Consider the following 13,772-nt stretch of genomic DNA (forward strand, 5'->3'; position numbering starts at 1 on the left):
TTCATGGAGGTGGTGATGGTCGCAGTCCTTGCCAAGTCTCTTTCACAGTATCTTGATGAAGTTCCGAGTCCTTAGCCTGGGATTCAAGGCCCTCCATAGGCAATTCCAGCTTCCTTTTCTGGTGTCACCTTTCATTACTTCTTGGACCGTAAGTCTGCTCCAGCTGTTCTCATCTCCTTGCTGTTATTACCAGAAGACCCCTTTATAGCATTTCTTCTGCTTTAGATAGTGCTGCCTGGACCTACATAACCTCCTGCTTGTGCCGAGATTCCCTTCCCTCTCACCTCCACTGATCACTCCATCCGCAAAGCTCTGAATGGCTGCGTGTCGCACTTACCTTCATGGAATGAATTTGAGATTTTTAGGGTTCCCTGGCACTTGTGAAAGATGATGGTTCTACTTCTCTGTATAGTTAACAATAAAGCAATATTTAAAATGTAAACCATGTGAAATCAAAGTCACAAAATTAGATTTTTCTTATTACAACTTAAGCACTTTTGGGGGGCACATGTCAGAGTGTTCCAGTTTTGCTATTCTTTCTTTACTGGCACTTAACTGAGTAGGAAATAAATGATTGTTTGCATGCGTGCTATTTTCCTTTGCTTCTAGATCTGTCTAAACTTTAGACATTGCATCTTCACTTTCTTGGTGGCACTTATCACTGTTCTCAGATGAGGTAATAAGTGCTATAATCTTGAACTGCAAATATTTCCCGCTATTATTATTCTTGGAGAGAGTAGTTAGTGTTCCTCAAATATTTATTGAATGAATAAATGTGAGTCAGTAAGTTGGGAGACATTTGCTGAGAAATCCTCTTTTCTTAAGAAAAAAGAGACTTTGACAGTAATGGAACCAATAGGAGTAAGCTCCCAAATTCAGCTGGAAAAGAGGTCAGGGTGCTATTTATAAATGCAAGGAGAGGAAACGTTCACAGTAGGCTATTTTGAAACATCTGGTTGTTAGTCTAAAAATGCGACTCAAATTCAGAGAAATGGTGGAGTATACATTTATACTAAAATTTTAAAATTATAACTTATAATAAAGTGCATGTAGCATAAGTATAAGTTTTACAATCTTCCTGTTGAACTATAATATCATGCTAGTTTTGACCTGAGTAAATTAAAGCTATGTTCAGTGTAGCATGAACTGGAACAGAATCCTGGAGAATGTGTGTACGTATCAAGAGATCTAGGGGATCCCTGGGTGGCTCAGTGGTTTAGCCCCTGCCTTTGGGCCCAGGGCATGATCCTGGAGACCCAGGATTGAGTCTCACGTTAGGCTCCCTGCATGGAGCCTGCTTCTCTCACTGCCTGTGTCTCTGCCTCTCTCTCTCTCTTTGTCTCTCTCTCTCTCTCCCCCCTCTCTCCCTCCCTCTCTCCCTCTCTCTCTCTCTCTCTCTCTCTCTGTGTTTCTCATGAATAAATAAAGAAATAAAACCTTAAGGGATCCCTGGGTGGTGCAGAGGTTTGGCGCTTGCCTTTGGCCCAGGGCGCGGTCCTGGAGACCCGGGATCGAATCCCACGTCGGGCTCCTGGTGCATGGAGCCTGCTTCTTCCTGTGTCTCTGCCTCTCTCTCTCTCTCTCTCTCTCACTGTGTGCCTATCATAAATAAATAAAAGTTTAAAAACAAATTAAAAAAAAAAACAAAAAAAAAAGAGAGAGAGATCTATGTGGTCCAGTTCTCCTTTCAGCTAACTGTTGCTAGTTTGTAGAAAGGGTCAGAAGGGGCTGGCACTGGGGCAAAAGCAGCTGCCCTGCTAGGGGCACACAGGTGGGAGTCCTCCACAATGATGTAGGCTTTGGCTTAATTCCTTTTCACTGTCTCCGCTTTTGCTCTTGTAGGAGCTCGGCATCATGAGGCCTCTCTGGTTGCTCAAGAATTATGGCTCTCCTTTAAAGATCTGTGAATTAGAAATGAAAACAGATTTCAAACATTAACCATTTAACTTAAAATCTAGATGGACAGCTTGAAAGAGAAAGACTTACTGAAGCTAAGGAGATTATCAAGCACTTAACTATTGAGATTATTATCTAAAACACCTAAATGTAGGTACCACTTAACCTGCTGGTAGCTTCTTGTAATAAGTAAATGAAGTATCACTCCTAGTCTTCACTGGATGTGGAAATGGATATTAGGTTCTAGATTTTGAAGGAGTTGAATTTTTCAGATTTTGCAGTAAATAATCAAAATATAACTTATGACAATCCTTTTACCTTGATCCAAGCTGCAGAATGCTTTTGCCCAGGCTCTGGCTATTTTCAGCTCAGACCTTTCCATCCAGCAGACACTAATTAAATGCTGATTGATTGCCAGGGACTGTTACAAGATCTTTATGCATATTTACTCATTGCGTTCCCCAAACAGGCACTATTGTCATTATTGCTTACAGATAACAGTGGTGAGGCTCAGAAAAATAAAGGAACTTTCCCAAGGTCATGGAGCTAGCACTTGGCAGAGTTGGGATCACTGATAATCAATCCCTGTGCTCTGTGTCCCAAGTCTGGTCTTCTGGTAAAGTCCTCATTCTAACTAACCTAACCACATCTATTACTAAATTAACCGAACTCTGTTTAGTGCTGTGTTAGGTGCATTGTAGGTTTATTAGAAGAATAATTTACAGTGCTAATGTAAAGGCATGTAATTTTACTAGGCAGGCAGAAGATTACCAGTCAAAGCAAGCGCAGTAGTATAGTATGAATGTGACCAAGTGCAACACTGCTACAAATGAGTTAATAATAATAGCCAACACTTACTGTACTTGTACAGCTTGTATCAGGTACTGTTCCATATACCTTGCATATTTTACTTGTTTAATCCTAACAGAAATTCTATTAGTATGAGTTGTATTATCCTCATTTTACAGATGAGGAACTGCTTCTGGGAAGTTAAATAACTTAATAAGATACACAATTAACAAGTGGGGAGGCTGGTTTGGAATCTAAGTAGCCTGACTCCAGAGTGCTCTGCTTCCTGTACTACTTCTGGGGTGGCAGCAAGGATGGAATAGGTGGGGAAAATTCATGGATATGGTGGTACATAGCTGTAAGATGTGAATTAGCCTCTAAAGGAAAGAAAAAAAAAGTCCCAGTATGTATGGGAAATTCAGTTTAAATAAAAGCCTAGAAGCTGACCCAAACTTTCTGATCTGTCTCCCTGGCTCCTTGTTGTGGTAAACAAACAAACAAACAAAAAACCCCAAAACTGTCACAACATAAAATTTACTATCTTCACTATTTCTTAGAGTATCATTGGGTACTAAGTATGTTTACATTGTTGTAAAATAGATCTCCAGAACTTTTTCATCTTGTAGAACTGAAACTCCACACCCATGGAACAACTGCCCCTCAGGGCCAGCTCATTCTACTGTCTGAATTGTTCTACTTTGGATACTTCATATAAGTGGGATCCTGCAGCATCTGTCTTTTTGTGACTTATTTCACTTTGCATAATAATGTCCTCAAAGTTTCTCCCTGATGAAGCACGTTGCAGAACTTCCTTTTAAGGCTGTGTCGTATTCAATTGTCTGTGTACACCATATTTTGTTTTTTTTATCTGTCAGTGAACATTTGGGTTGCTTATACTTCTTCAAATTTAAAGTTAAACCTTTAAGACTCTGGTCTAGTACCTTTTGGAAGAATACTTCAGTACTTTTCTAGTTCATCTGGGTTTTTTGTTTTTGTTTTTACCATCACCATTGACTGTTCTCACGGGCAGTGACTTCTTACTTTGGTTATATTTGATTATTTGATTGTGACTTCATACTTCGGTGCTATGTAGTGCTATGTAGCTGCCTTTCTGCAATGATAAATACAAAATAAGTTTTAATAAGCTAAATTTTAAGTTACCATTGTTTAACACAATAGTTTCAAAGATACTTTCCCTTAGTTTTGGCATTTTGTCTCAAATCTCATCATAAGTAAAGGTAAATGAATGTAGGCTTCCATTTGTAACCACTTTCATGGACACATATACCCACAATCTGAAAAGGTATATAAAACTTGAGCTTTCAAGACATGGTCTATTGAAACAGGGCTTCCCCAGTGACTATAAGTGCTTATGCATAGCTAGCGAGTCAAAGGAGAGGAAAACCAAGTCAAAATGCTTGCTACCACTTTCTTGTTGAATCAGTTACGTAACTATTAGGGGGCATTTTGGTTGTGGAGTTGGACGCTTGGAATTCTGGAATTTATCCACTGTTTATCCTCTGTGTGGCTTTGGGCATGGCACTTTCCTCCCAAGGCAGCTTTGAGGATTAGATGAGATTCTACACAGATGGTTTGCAAGCATCTGCAAATATTGTCAATTATTATTAGCAGTAGAAGTCTGAGGGAAAATGAAAGAGGCTGGCTGTGTTTTCATGGGTGGGGAGGAGGAGGAGTCAAGGTAGAGAACATGGCAGTGAAGGTCAGGACCTGTGGGTGACCACAGTTAAGAGAGATGGCCAGGTTGAGGAAACTGGGCTTCCTGTAAAGGCTTTAGTGGAGGTAGTGTTGCCACAAGCTAGGTATGTGAATGGACAGTGGGAGAAAGGGCTGCTAAACGACCAGTTTTACAGTATTTTAGCAGCTAAGCACTCGGGCTAGAAAACTAAGTTACAGTTCTTGACTTTTGACCCTTGCAATCAATTCTGTACTATAGAGTAATGTGACAACAACTATATTTTCTCTAAACCACTTCCTCTTCTACATAGTTGTGGGGGAAGAGTCAAAGCAGAATATATCATCTTCATGAATAATTGGAGTTAACATCTTGGTCTTAAGGGAGTTTGCTTGATATGCAAATACCATAATAGGTATTTCTTGTGACTATATTGAGTACTGAAGCAAAAGTGGAATTTTGTTAAGACCTGTGACCTAAACTAATTCAGTATGTTATCCTTGTGGAGCTCCCTAGTTTTTTAAGGAATTAGCTATTTCTCCACAGTAAGTTTATTCTCAGCTTGAAGTCAGGAGTTAGAGGAATGAAAATTGTATGTGAGGTTTCTACCTTGGAGATCATTGCAAGGTGTTATAAATCAATTTTCCTATCTACTCGTGCCATTCAATCATTATGACCAGTGAAAGCATTTTTTTCACACATTTCTGGGTTTCCCCTGGGAGATAGTTCCACTCCATTGGGAACCACTGTTCTGGAATACAGTAAACTCTCATTGTTCTTCAAATCAGTAAGATTTGTATTGATAACCTTGAAAGTTTCATTATTCGTGTGGCAGCCTAATTTCTTTCTATTTGGTAGATATTTTCTAAGGTTCCTTTCGGTTTTATGATCCTGTGATTGTTAAACCTATTTTGGCACATTTACAGTCTCTAAATATTCTGAGGTTATGTTTCTGATTTTAAAAAGGTGTGCTTTAAAAAAATGGGCTTAAGTTATGACTGAATTCAGTTGTACGGTGCTACTTTTTTCCCTTCCATAAAATATGAGAATTAGGCCAATGGGATTCCAGAAGTTGTCAGCACTGAATACTTTAATGATTTAGTGATTTGATGAAGTGACCCATGGTTTTCAGTTGTTTCTCCCCTAGCTCAGCTAGGGGATATGACTAAGTTCCACCGGTAGCAGGTGGAGGGATGGGTGTTTGGAGTGACTCTGTGGTGGTTTACCTTACTTGAGGCATTAGGAGGGGGAAAGCTACCCCGACTCATGATATTATTTTATTTTTTTATTAACTTAAAGATTTATTTATTACAACCCATGAGTTTTTAGAAGCCCCACAGGTGGGTTGGAATGCTTCCAGCTGACCACCTGCTAACCCCCCAATTCCCAATTTGAAGATTTCTTTTAATGGTTAGATTGATTGGAGAAATCTATGTGTGAATCCTGTCTTCTGGCAAATTTGGTGACCTGCATAGACAAGCTTTAAAACTATGTGTATTTTGTACTTTCTACTTTAAATCATCTGAAAGCTGGAAGAAGTCATTCAGCAAACATTTATTGAGTACCTGCTGTATACCTGAGAGTGTTCAAACATGAAGACTAGAGCAGTGAACAATACACAAGATCTCTGCCCTCTTGGAACAGACCACAGGTACCAGGTCATACCAAAGCCATGAGAGAGTAAGAGAAAGGAATAGCGAGGCACAAGGCTGCTGGCCTGCATAGGGGGAGTAGAGACGTCCTCTCTGAAGTAGCCACATTTGAGCAGAGACCTACTAAAGTGATGGAGCCGTGAGCCATGGGTGTTATGTTGGGAAAGCAGATTTACAGGAGATGTAAGGGTGAGCAGTTAGCTCATAAGGTGAGAATAAAACTGAGGCCAACTGGCGGCAGTGGAACGATGGAGTGGACAGCCAGGGAAAAAATGAAGTCGCAAAGTCCCAAGGAGTGATGTGGTGTGACTTCTGTTATAAAATCCTTCTAGCAGCTCTATTGAGATCATTCTGTGTGTATATCGGGGCGGGGGTGGGGTGGGGGGAGCAGGACAGAATCAGGAATACGAGTCAGGAAGCTGGTGTAGTGGTGTGAGATGGACAACACAGTGACCTGGACGAGGGCTGCGAGCAGCAGTGGTGAGCAGTGGTTGGTTCAGGATGGAGTTTCAAGGTTGAGCTCAAAATATAAGATAATTTGTTATTAAGTGATATCCAAGCGGGGGATGGAACAGGTAGTCCTAAAGGTTACTTCCCTTTTACTTTTACTTCCTCTTGAAAATTGGTCAGGAGAAGATAGGCAAGCCTATAACCACATGTGTAATGCCAACTATTTGTACATTCTCTAAACATGTACTATATACACATCATACACTATGTTTATAAATAACTAATTTGCCTGGCATTTATTGGGCAGCTTATATGGGCTGGTCATCATCTTGGCAGAGTTACTAGTTTATTACAGGATAATAAAAAATAATTGTAATGACAAACACATAACATTTCTTGCATGCAGTTGGTGTTCTAAATGCTTCACAACAACCATGGGAAATAGGCCCAGAAAAGTTAAAAACTTGTCCGGGCTCACAAAACTAGTAAGTAGAGGAACTGGGATTTGATTCAGGGTGTCCAGTTCCAAAGTCCTGGTTTTGTACTACACTACCCCAACTTCTGTAGGTTAATGTGGAATGAATGGAATATGATTAAATGCTCTATGAAGTAAATGCTGTCGGGATACAGAGAAGAGAATTTGTTTTTTGCTCAGTAGAGACTTTGTAATGGAAATGGCATTTAAGTTAGACTTCAAAGAATGGGAAAGATTTCAGCTGTGGAGAGATAATGATGATAGGGGTGGAAATAAATAATTATAATGATGGAAGTGTATGTCTACTAAGCACTCTTTTAACACTTAATCTTCAGTACTGAGGTACCTTTGAGTGTTTACACTTTACGGGTAAGGAAACAGACACACAGACATATGCCTATGTTCACACTGCTAGGGAAGTGGAGGAGGTGGGTTTTGAGTCTGACACCAGACTGATGGGCAGTAGGTTAGGAGGGGCATTCCATCCCAGGGGTGGAGAATGATGAGCTTAGGCTCAGGGAAGATGGTATGAGGTATATTCGGTGAATGTGAGGGATTTAAAACTGTAAAATTTTGTTGCACATCCCAGTCCTCTTTAGAGTGTGCTACAAGTACCTATTTCTGGGCCTATCATCAGCCATTGTTGCTGTACAGAAGATCCACAGACCAGTATCTTGGAGAGCCACTGACCCAGAGCACAGCATGCATGCCAGTGTGCCCAGATGGAGGTCAGACTATAGAGGGCTTTGATATTTTACGGAGTGTACACATAGTAGCCTTTGATAGAATAGGCATGTCCATCTCTTTGCATCTGATGTGTATATGGGCTAGAAACGTCTGCAGAAAAGGACAGGATCTGTGAACACCCTTGAGTGGTCACATAGTGCAGAAGTCTGGTGACTGGGGAGTGGAGGTGACAAAGTGCAGAGAGGATGGTAGGGCCTGTGGGAGGGAGCCTCTTCCAAACCTTGAAAAGGAATCAAATTCATGTTCATCATGTTCAATGAGAGCAGAGAGGTGGTTTTGGGTATTTGGTGTATCCATCCTTGATTCAACCACCCAGGAAGTATATGTGTATACTCCAGGGGAAGGAAGGGGTGTTGTGTGTAAAACATACATGCACACACACCACAAAACTAACACATGGGCCTCCCAACCATTTCTATCACTACTGTCCTCTTCTGTCTCTTAAACGTTTCCCGAGCACTTTGCAGAGTTCTGGGATCCTAGTTATACATGTATAAGAAGAATGGAGGGATCCACTGTGTTTTAATAGGTTGAACCTTCACAGAGGAGGTAATACCTGCCTGCTTATTCAGGATTTTAAGTCATGCATTGGATTTTCCAAAATGTTCAGATTTGCAGGCAGATGGAGCATATGCCAGAGGTATGGGGCTATTAAACAGTTTGTTGCTTCAAGAATGATAATTAACAATAATGAGCTCAAGTGAGTGATGGTGTTAGTAGAATGTTTGGCATGGTTGAAATTGAGTCTGGAGCTAGTACATAGGAACACCTACCTTGCAGTAAATAATAGGAGGCATGGTATCTGGCACATAATTGCTGTTTACATCAATGGTAGCTGCTATTATTCTTATTATTAGACTGAGACCGGACTGTGGTAGGACACGGCAACGAGCTTAGACTTTATCCTGTTGAGGATGTGGAGGGATGTGCTAAATTTGGATTTTCAGTAGCTCACTGATACATGGAGGCCGGGCTCAGGGATTTATTTGGAGACTGTTAGAACCCAGGCAAGCGATCTAATGAGCATCTGAACCATGGCAAGGTCGGTGAGGACAGAGGAGTGTATTAGTCAGCTTGGGCTGCTGCAACAATATGGTAGCACACTGTTTGGTTTAAAAAACAAACACTTATTTTCAGGAGACAGGGGAATCCAAGATCAAGGTGTTAGCCAGTTTGGCAATCATTATTTCCATTTGTGATGTGCAAAAACAAATTAGATAATATATTTATTTATAAAATAATTGTGTAGAGCAAGAGCAGTATAGCTGACAATTAGTTTCGTATGTAGTGTTGAGGTTTAGCGTTTTACCTTTTTTTTTTGTACTGACATTTTGTCATTTTGAGTGTAACAGGGATACCTTATTGTCAAAGTCATTTCCTGCCTTGTTCTCTTGTTTATGTTTTTATTTCTCTACTTCTGCAGTGCTGCCTGAGTACAGTGTGTGCTTTCTCTTAGTTCACGTACCTATGTGTCAGTGTTTGCTTAGATTTTTAAAAAGTCAAAACAGTAGCTTTTAGGTTCTTGGCAGATAAGACATGCAGTGTCTGAGTTGTGCTTTTTGGAGAGCTATTTCAATATGTGATTTCCAGAGACATTGCTTCAACACTTGTTCAGATCAATTTACCTGGGTGGGACATGTGCCCTTTTATTATTTCAGCGTATGTTATGCATATTCTATACTTGTTCCTTTTTATTGAAGTATGATACCCAGAAATGTGCACATAGCATACATTTTCACAAACTGCACAGAGTCATATAAACAGCACCTAGATGAATTGACTTTTTAAAACATTTAATAATGTTGGTTGGGAGAAAAATGAACCTATGTGAGTCTGCTGCATATAAAGGAAAATGTGACCTTTAAACTTTTTCCTTTTCCTTTCATGTTGATTTATTTCATGTTATCTATTGTATTTAAGAATTAACTATTCAGCTAGTCTTATCTTGTATATCAATATTGTACATAAAATGCTACTGCATTTTTTAAAAAAAGATTTTCTTAGAGAAAGAGTGTATGTACCTCTCCAGCATGGTAGGAGACTGGTAGAAGGAGAGGGAGAACCAGACTCCCTACTGAGCAGGGAGCCCAATGCAGGGCTCAGACCCAGGACTCTAGGATCATGACCTGACCTTGAAGGCAGACACTTGACCAACTGAGCTACCCAGGTGCCCTAAATGCTACTGCATTTTTGTTTTTTTTTTTGTTTTTTTTTTTTTTGTTTGTTTTTTGCTACTGCATTTTTGAAATGAAAATAATTTACCTGAGAAGTATGCTTAATTGTGCCTTTTTTTTTTTTTTTTTTTTAAATTTATGATAGTCACACAGAGAGAGAGAGAGAGAGAGGCAGAGACATAGGCAGAGGGAGAAGCAGGCTCCATGCACCGGGAGCCCGACGTGGGATTCGATCCCGGGTCTCCAGGATCGTGCCCTGGGCCAAAGGCAAGCGCCAAACCACTGCGCCACCCAGGGTTCCCTTAACTGTGCTTTTTAAGAGTCTTTGAAGAAAATGTTAAAGGGGAAAGTTCATATCTAGTTACTGTTAAGAGAAATTATCTAAAATTTGGAAATCAAAAGAACGTACAGCATGTTCTTTCATTGCCTTGTGCGGGGGGTGTTATTTAACAAGCCCACCCTAGGGGTATTTAATTCTTATTTTGTGCTCTACTTTCTATTTACTGTTTAGTTAGAGCCCTGAACAGGGAAATTACCTGTTAGCTTATAGATTTTTGTCTGGTAGAGCAATAACTGCAAAGGTTATGGTTTTATTGTCCTGTAGGACATTAACTAGTCTTTGTAATCTAACCTACCAATCTTAGTCTAACACTTAAAAAAAAGGTTTTTCTGATGGGCTGTCTAAACCTGTTCCATAAATGCTCCTGGAAACTAGATTTACCATCTTACTGGTCCTCTCTTTAATTAATGGGTTGAATAAATTATTTGACATGTTTTATATTTTGGGAAAGTCATTGTTTTACCTTTTTGAAAATCATTATTGGTTTGACATGACATTTCCTTCCTGTATCTTCACACTCTACCTAGGAATTGGCTTATATTAGGGCATGCACAGTAATGCTAAAGATTCTAAATTCTGAGTGAGTGGTAGTAAGTATCCTCATTTCTGTTGTGTTTCTTCAGAGAAAGTTTATAAGGTAAAACTAGGTTTTACTAACTAAAATGTCCTAATAAATTAATACTTTTTTTTTTTTTAAGGCTTAAGCACATAAAGCATTCACTGTGAAGGAAATAACATTTTGAGACATTTTTCTGCTGCAAGTGATAGAGAAAAAACCAATACAGAAGTGCACTCTCCTATGCGTGTACCTCATTGTACTGCTTTTGATATATCAGCTTAGTAATGAAGCCACCATTATGTCCTCAGTCAGTGAAGTAAATGTTGATATCAGAGATTTCCTAATGAGCATTAATTTGGAGCAGTACCTCCTACACTTCCGCAAGTTTGGTTTTAATACTGTGAAAGACTGTGCAGCAATAAATGATGGTGTGCTACACAAAATTGGAATATCACCTACAGGACACCGGAGGAGGATACTGAAGCAGTTACAGATAATCTTGTCAAAAATGCAAGATATCCCAATATATGCAAATATCCATAAAACAAAGAAGGACGATGAGACTTCAGAGGATCACCACGCTCCATCTTCTGGCCAAAATACCTCCATAGAACTTTCAGATACAGGTGGTGTCCAGGCACCTAGCCCGACGCAGTGGGAGACCGTTATCAAAAATCTTGATCGAAATGACGTTAGTGTAGAAAATAGCCAGTCTCTTAAATCAGATGATAAGCTGTCTCTTCTTAAACACAACTTTCCCATTCCAGAAGAAGAACCACACCTGAATTTGAGTTCTTTTCAACATACTTTATTTGGTAATGAAAATATTAAAATAGAGTCTCTGATTACAGAGAAAACTACAGATTGCACAAGTGAAGAACAACAAACCATAAGATTTGATTTGCTCTCAGAAAATGCGAGCAAGCATCCTGATGCAGATCCTGAATGCCTTTCCTCCCTTGGCTGTTCAGACTCGGAGGCAAATTCTGGAAGTGGAACTAATGGTTTAATAGAAAGATCACCACCATCCCCATTCTTTCAATTTCAAGGAGAAATGGTTGTAAATGATTTGTATGTCCCATCATCTCCAATCCTGGCACCAGTGAGAAGCCGTAGCAAGTTGGTTTCAAGACCATCTCGATCTTTTCTACTAAGACATCGGCCTGTGCCAGAGATTCCCGCATCAACAAAAGGAATTTCAGGGAGGTAAGAATTTTTTTTAAAAGATTTTATTTATTTATTCATGAGAGACACAGACAGAGAGCTGGATGCGGGATTCCATCCCAGGACCCTGGGATCACACCCTGGGCTGAAGGCAGTCGCTCAACCACTGAGTCACACAGGGGCCCCAGGAGGTAAGAAATTTTATGATGAGCCATAAGTATTAGATTTGGGGGGGGGGATTTAGTTAATTTTAATACATATTTTTAATGTTTGTAAGTTCGGCTTGTAATAATTTACCTACTCAACCAACTTTTTTTTTTTTCCTTTTAAAAGTAGAAAATACCATTTCTTTTGTATACTATTTCTCAGAATCTGTTTCCAACTTATAACTGCCTGAGACTCCTTAGTGTTCTCCCGTGTGATTGGGAGAAGTTCCCTTCCTTTATTTTTACCTGGCCGTTCCTTCCCATGCCTTCCTTTCACACCTGGTATTACATTCTTCTACAAGTGCAGTTCTCATATTGGAATTGCTGATTCTGTCTCCCCACTGGATCTCTTGTTCTTTGGCAGGGGCCACCATTCTAATGTTCGTATCTCCACTGCCTGACACTACATGTTGGCATGAATTAATAATTCAAGGTACATCTAGGGAGCACCTGCTTGGTACCAGTCACTGTGCTAAGTGCAGAGGAGGTAGGGAGGGATAAAGGCGCATGAGGAATAGTGTAGGAGACAGATGTAAAAACATGGTCACAGTACAGTGCGGTTCACTCGAACCGGAATTCTACAGAGGGGCCCACCAGCGTGTTGGACTGTTAGTACTTTGAAGTAACTGCTGAGTCTGAGAGCTGACTTAACAGCAGAGAGAGCTTTCATCCCTTTCTCAAAGTTACACCTAAAATAGTTGTGGTTTTCTCCAGGGTTGTGGTGGGATGTTTTTTTCACTGAAAGCTAACACTTGCCTCTCTACTGGGAGTCATGAGGTGGTTCAACTGTTAACTGCTGTGGTACAAAATGCGATTACAGATTTCCTGCACAGGCTCCAGCCTGGCAATTCTGCAAGATCCTCCTTCCCTGCTTGCATCGACTCTGCCCCTACTGCTGGTACTTTGCCTTTGGGCATCGTTTGTGGTAGTTATAGTGCAAGATCCTGGTTGTGTTTGCAGAAGAAAATGTGGAAGTTTAGTATTTGCCAAAGAAAATATGGCAATTTCTGGGATTGTTGATTTAAGAACCTCTCATTAGAACATAAACTCTTTGAGGGAAGAGGTCCTACCTTCTCTTTTTCTTGGCATCCCTAGTGCCAACAGCAATGTGTAGTCTTCCTTGGAAGTCAGTAGTGGTAACAGTGTCATTTATTAAACACGCTAGGTCTTAGTTTGGTTTATAATTTACCATGGGTTATCTTAATCTCACAGTGGCCCTGTGATATAGATAACATTCATCCATTTTCTTATAAGGTAATTTTTCTAGCATTACATGTGTAGTAAACTGGGCTTTCATTCCGGTACATTAGACTCTAGAACCCACTCACTTTTTAAATCACTCATTTAGAAACTGTACTTAAAAAATGTTGATTAGATATATGAGAATTGAAGTATTAGTTACAAATGTAGAAGATGACCAATTTCGTATGACACTTTAGTTTTAAAATGTTTTGCTAATTTTAAACAAAAGAAAGCAACTGGGAACCGACTGCTATGAGTACACACATCAAAAGTCTATCTTGGCCAGAACAGAATCCTTTTGGGAGTCATAAGGATAACTTCAGATAGGAAACCTTTGGCTTAAGTTTTAAACAAGATGTGCTATTTTTCATACAGTTTTGAAAAT

General features: G+C 39.8%; 1 protein-coding gene across 9 annotated transcripts in view; it reads left to right on the top strand.

Moving 5' to 3' along the window:
* The window catches only part of ARAP2 (ArfGAP with RhoGAP domain, ankyrin repeat and PH domain 2), a 190,719-nt gene that overhangs the window by 4,594 nt on the left and 172,353 nt on the right, over positions 1–13,772 (top strand). For 8 of the 9 annotated variants that reach the window (XM_038533515.1, XM_038533511.1, XM_038533510.1 and 5 more), the window contains exon 2: positions 10,915–11,981. In XM_038533515.1, coding sequence (XP_038389443.1) covers positions 11,074–11,981 — 908 coding nt within the window. In that variant the 5' untranslated portion in view covers positions 10,915–11,073. Of the gene's footprint in view, positions 1–10,914; positions 11,982–13,772 lie in introns of those variants that run through there. The other variant, XM_038533516.1, reaches the window with a different exon arrangement.

Source organism: Canis lupus, chromosome 3, assembly GCF_011100685.1.
Source record: "Canis lupus familiaris isolate Mischka breed German Shepherd chromosome 3, alternate assembly UU_Cfam_GSD_1.0, whole genome shotgun sequence".
NCBI classification, from domain to species: Eukaryota; Metazoa; Chordata; class Mammalia; order Carnivora; family Canidae; genus Canis; species Canis lupus.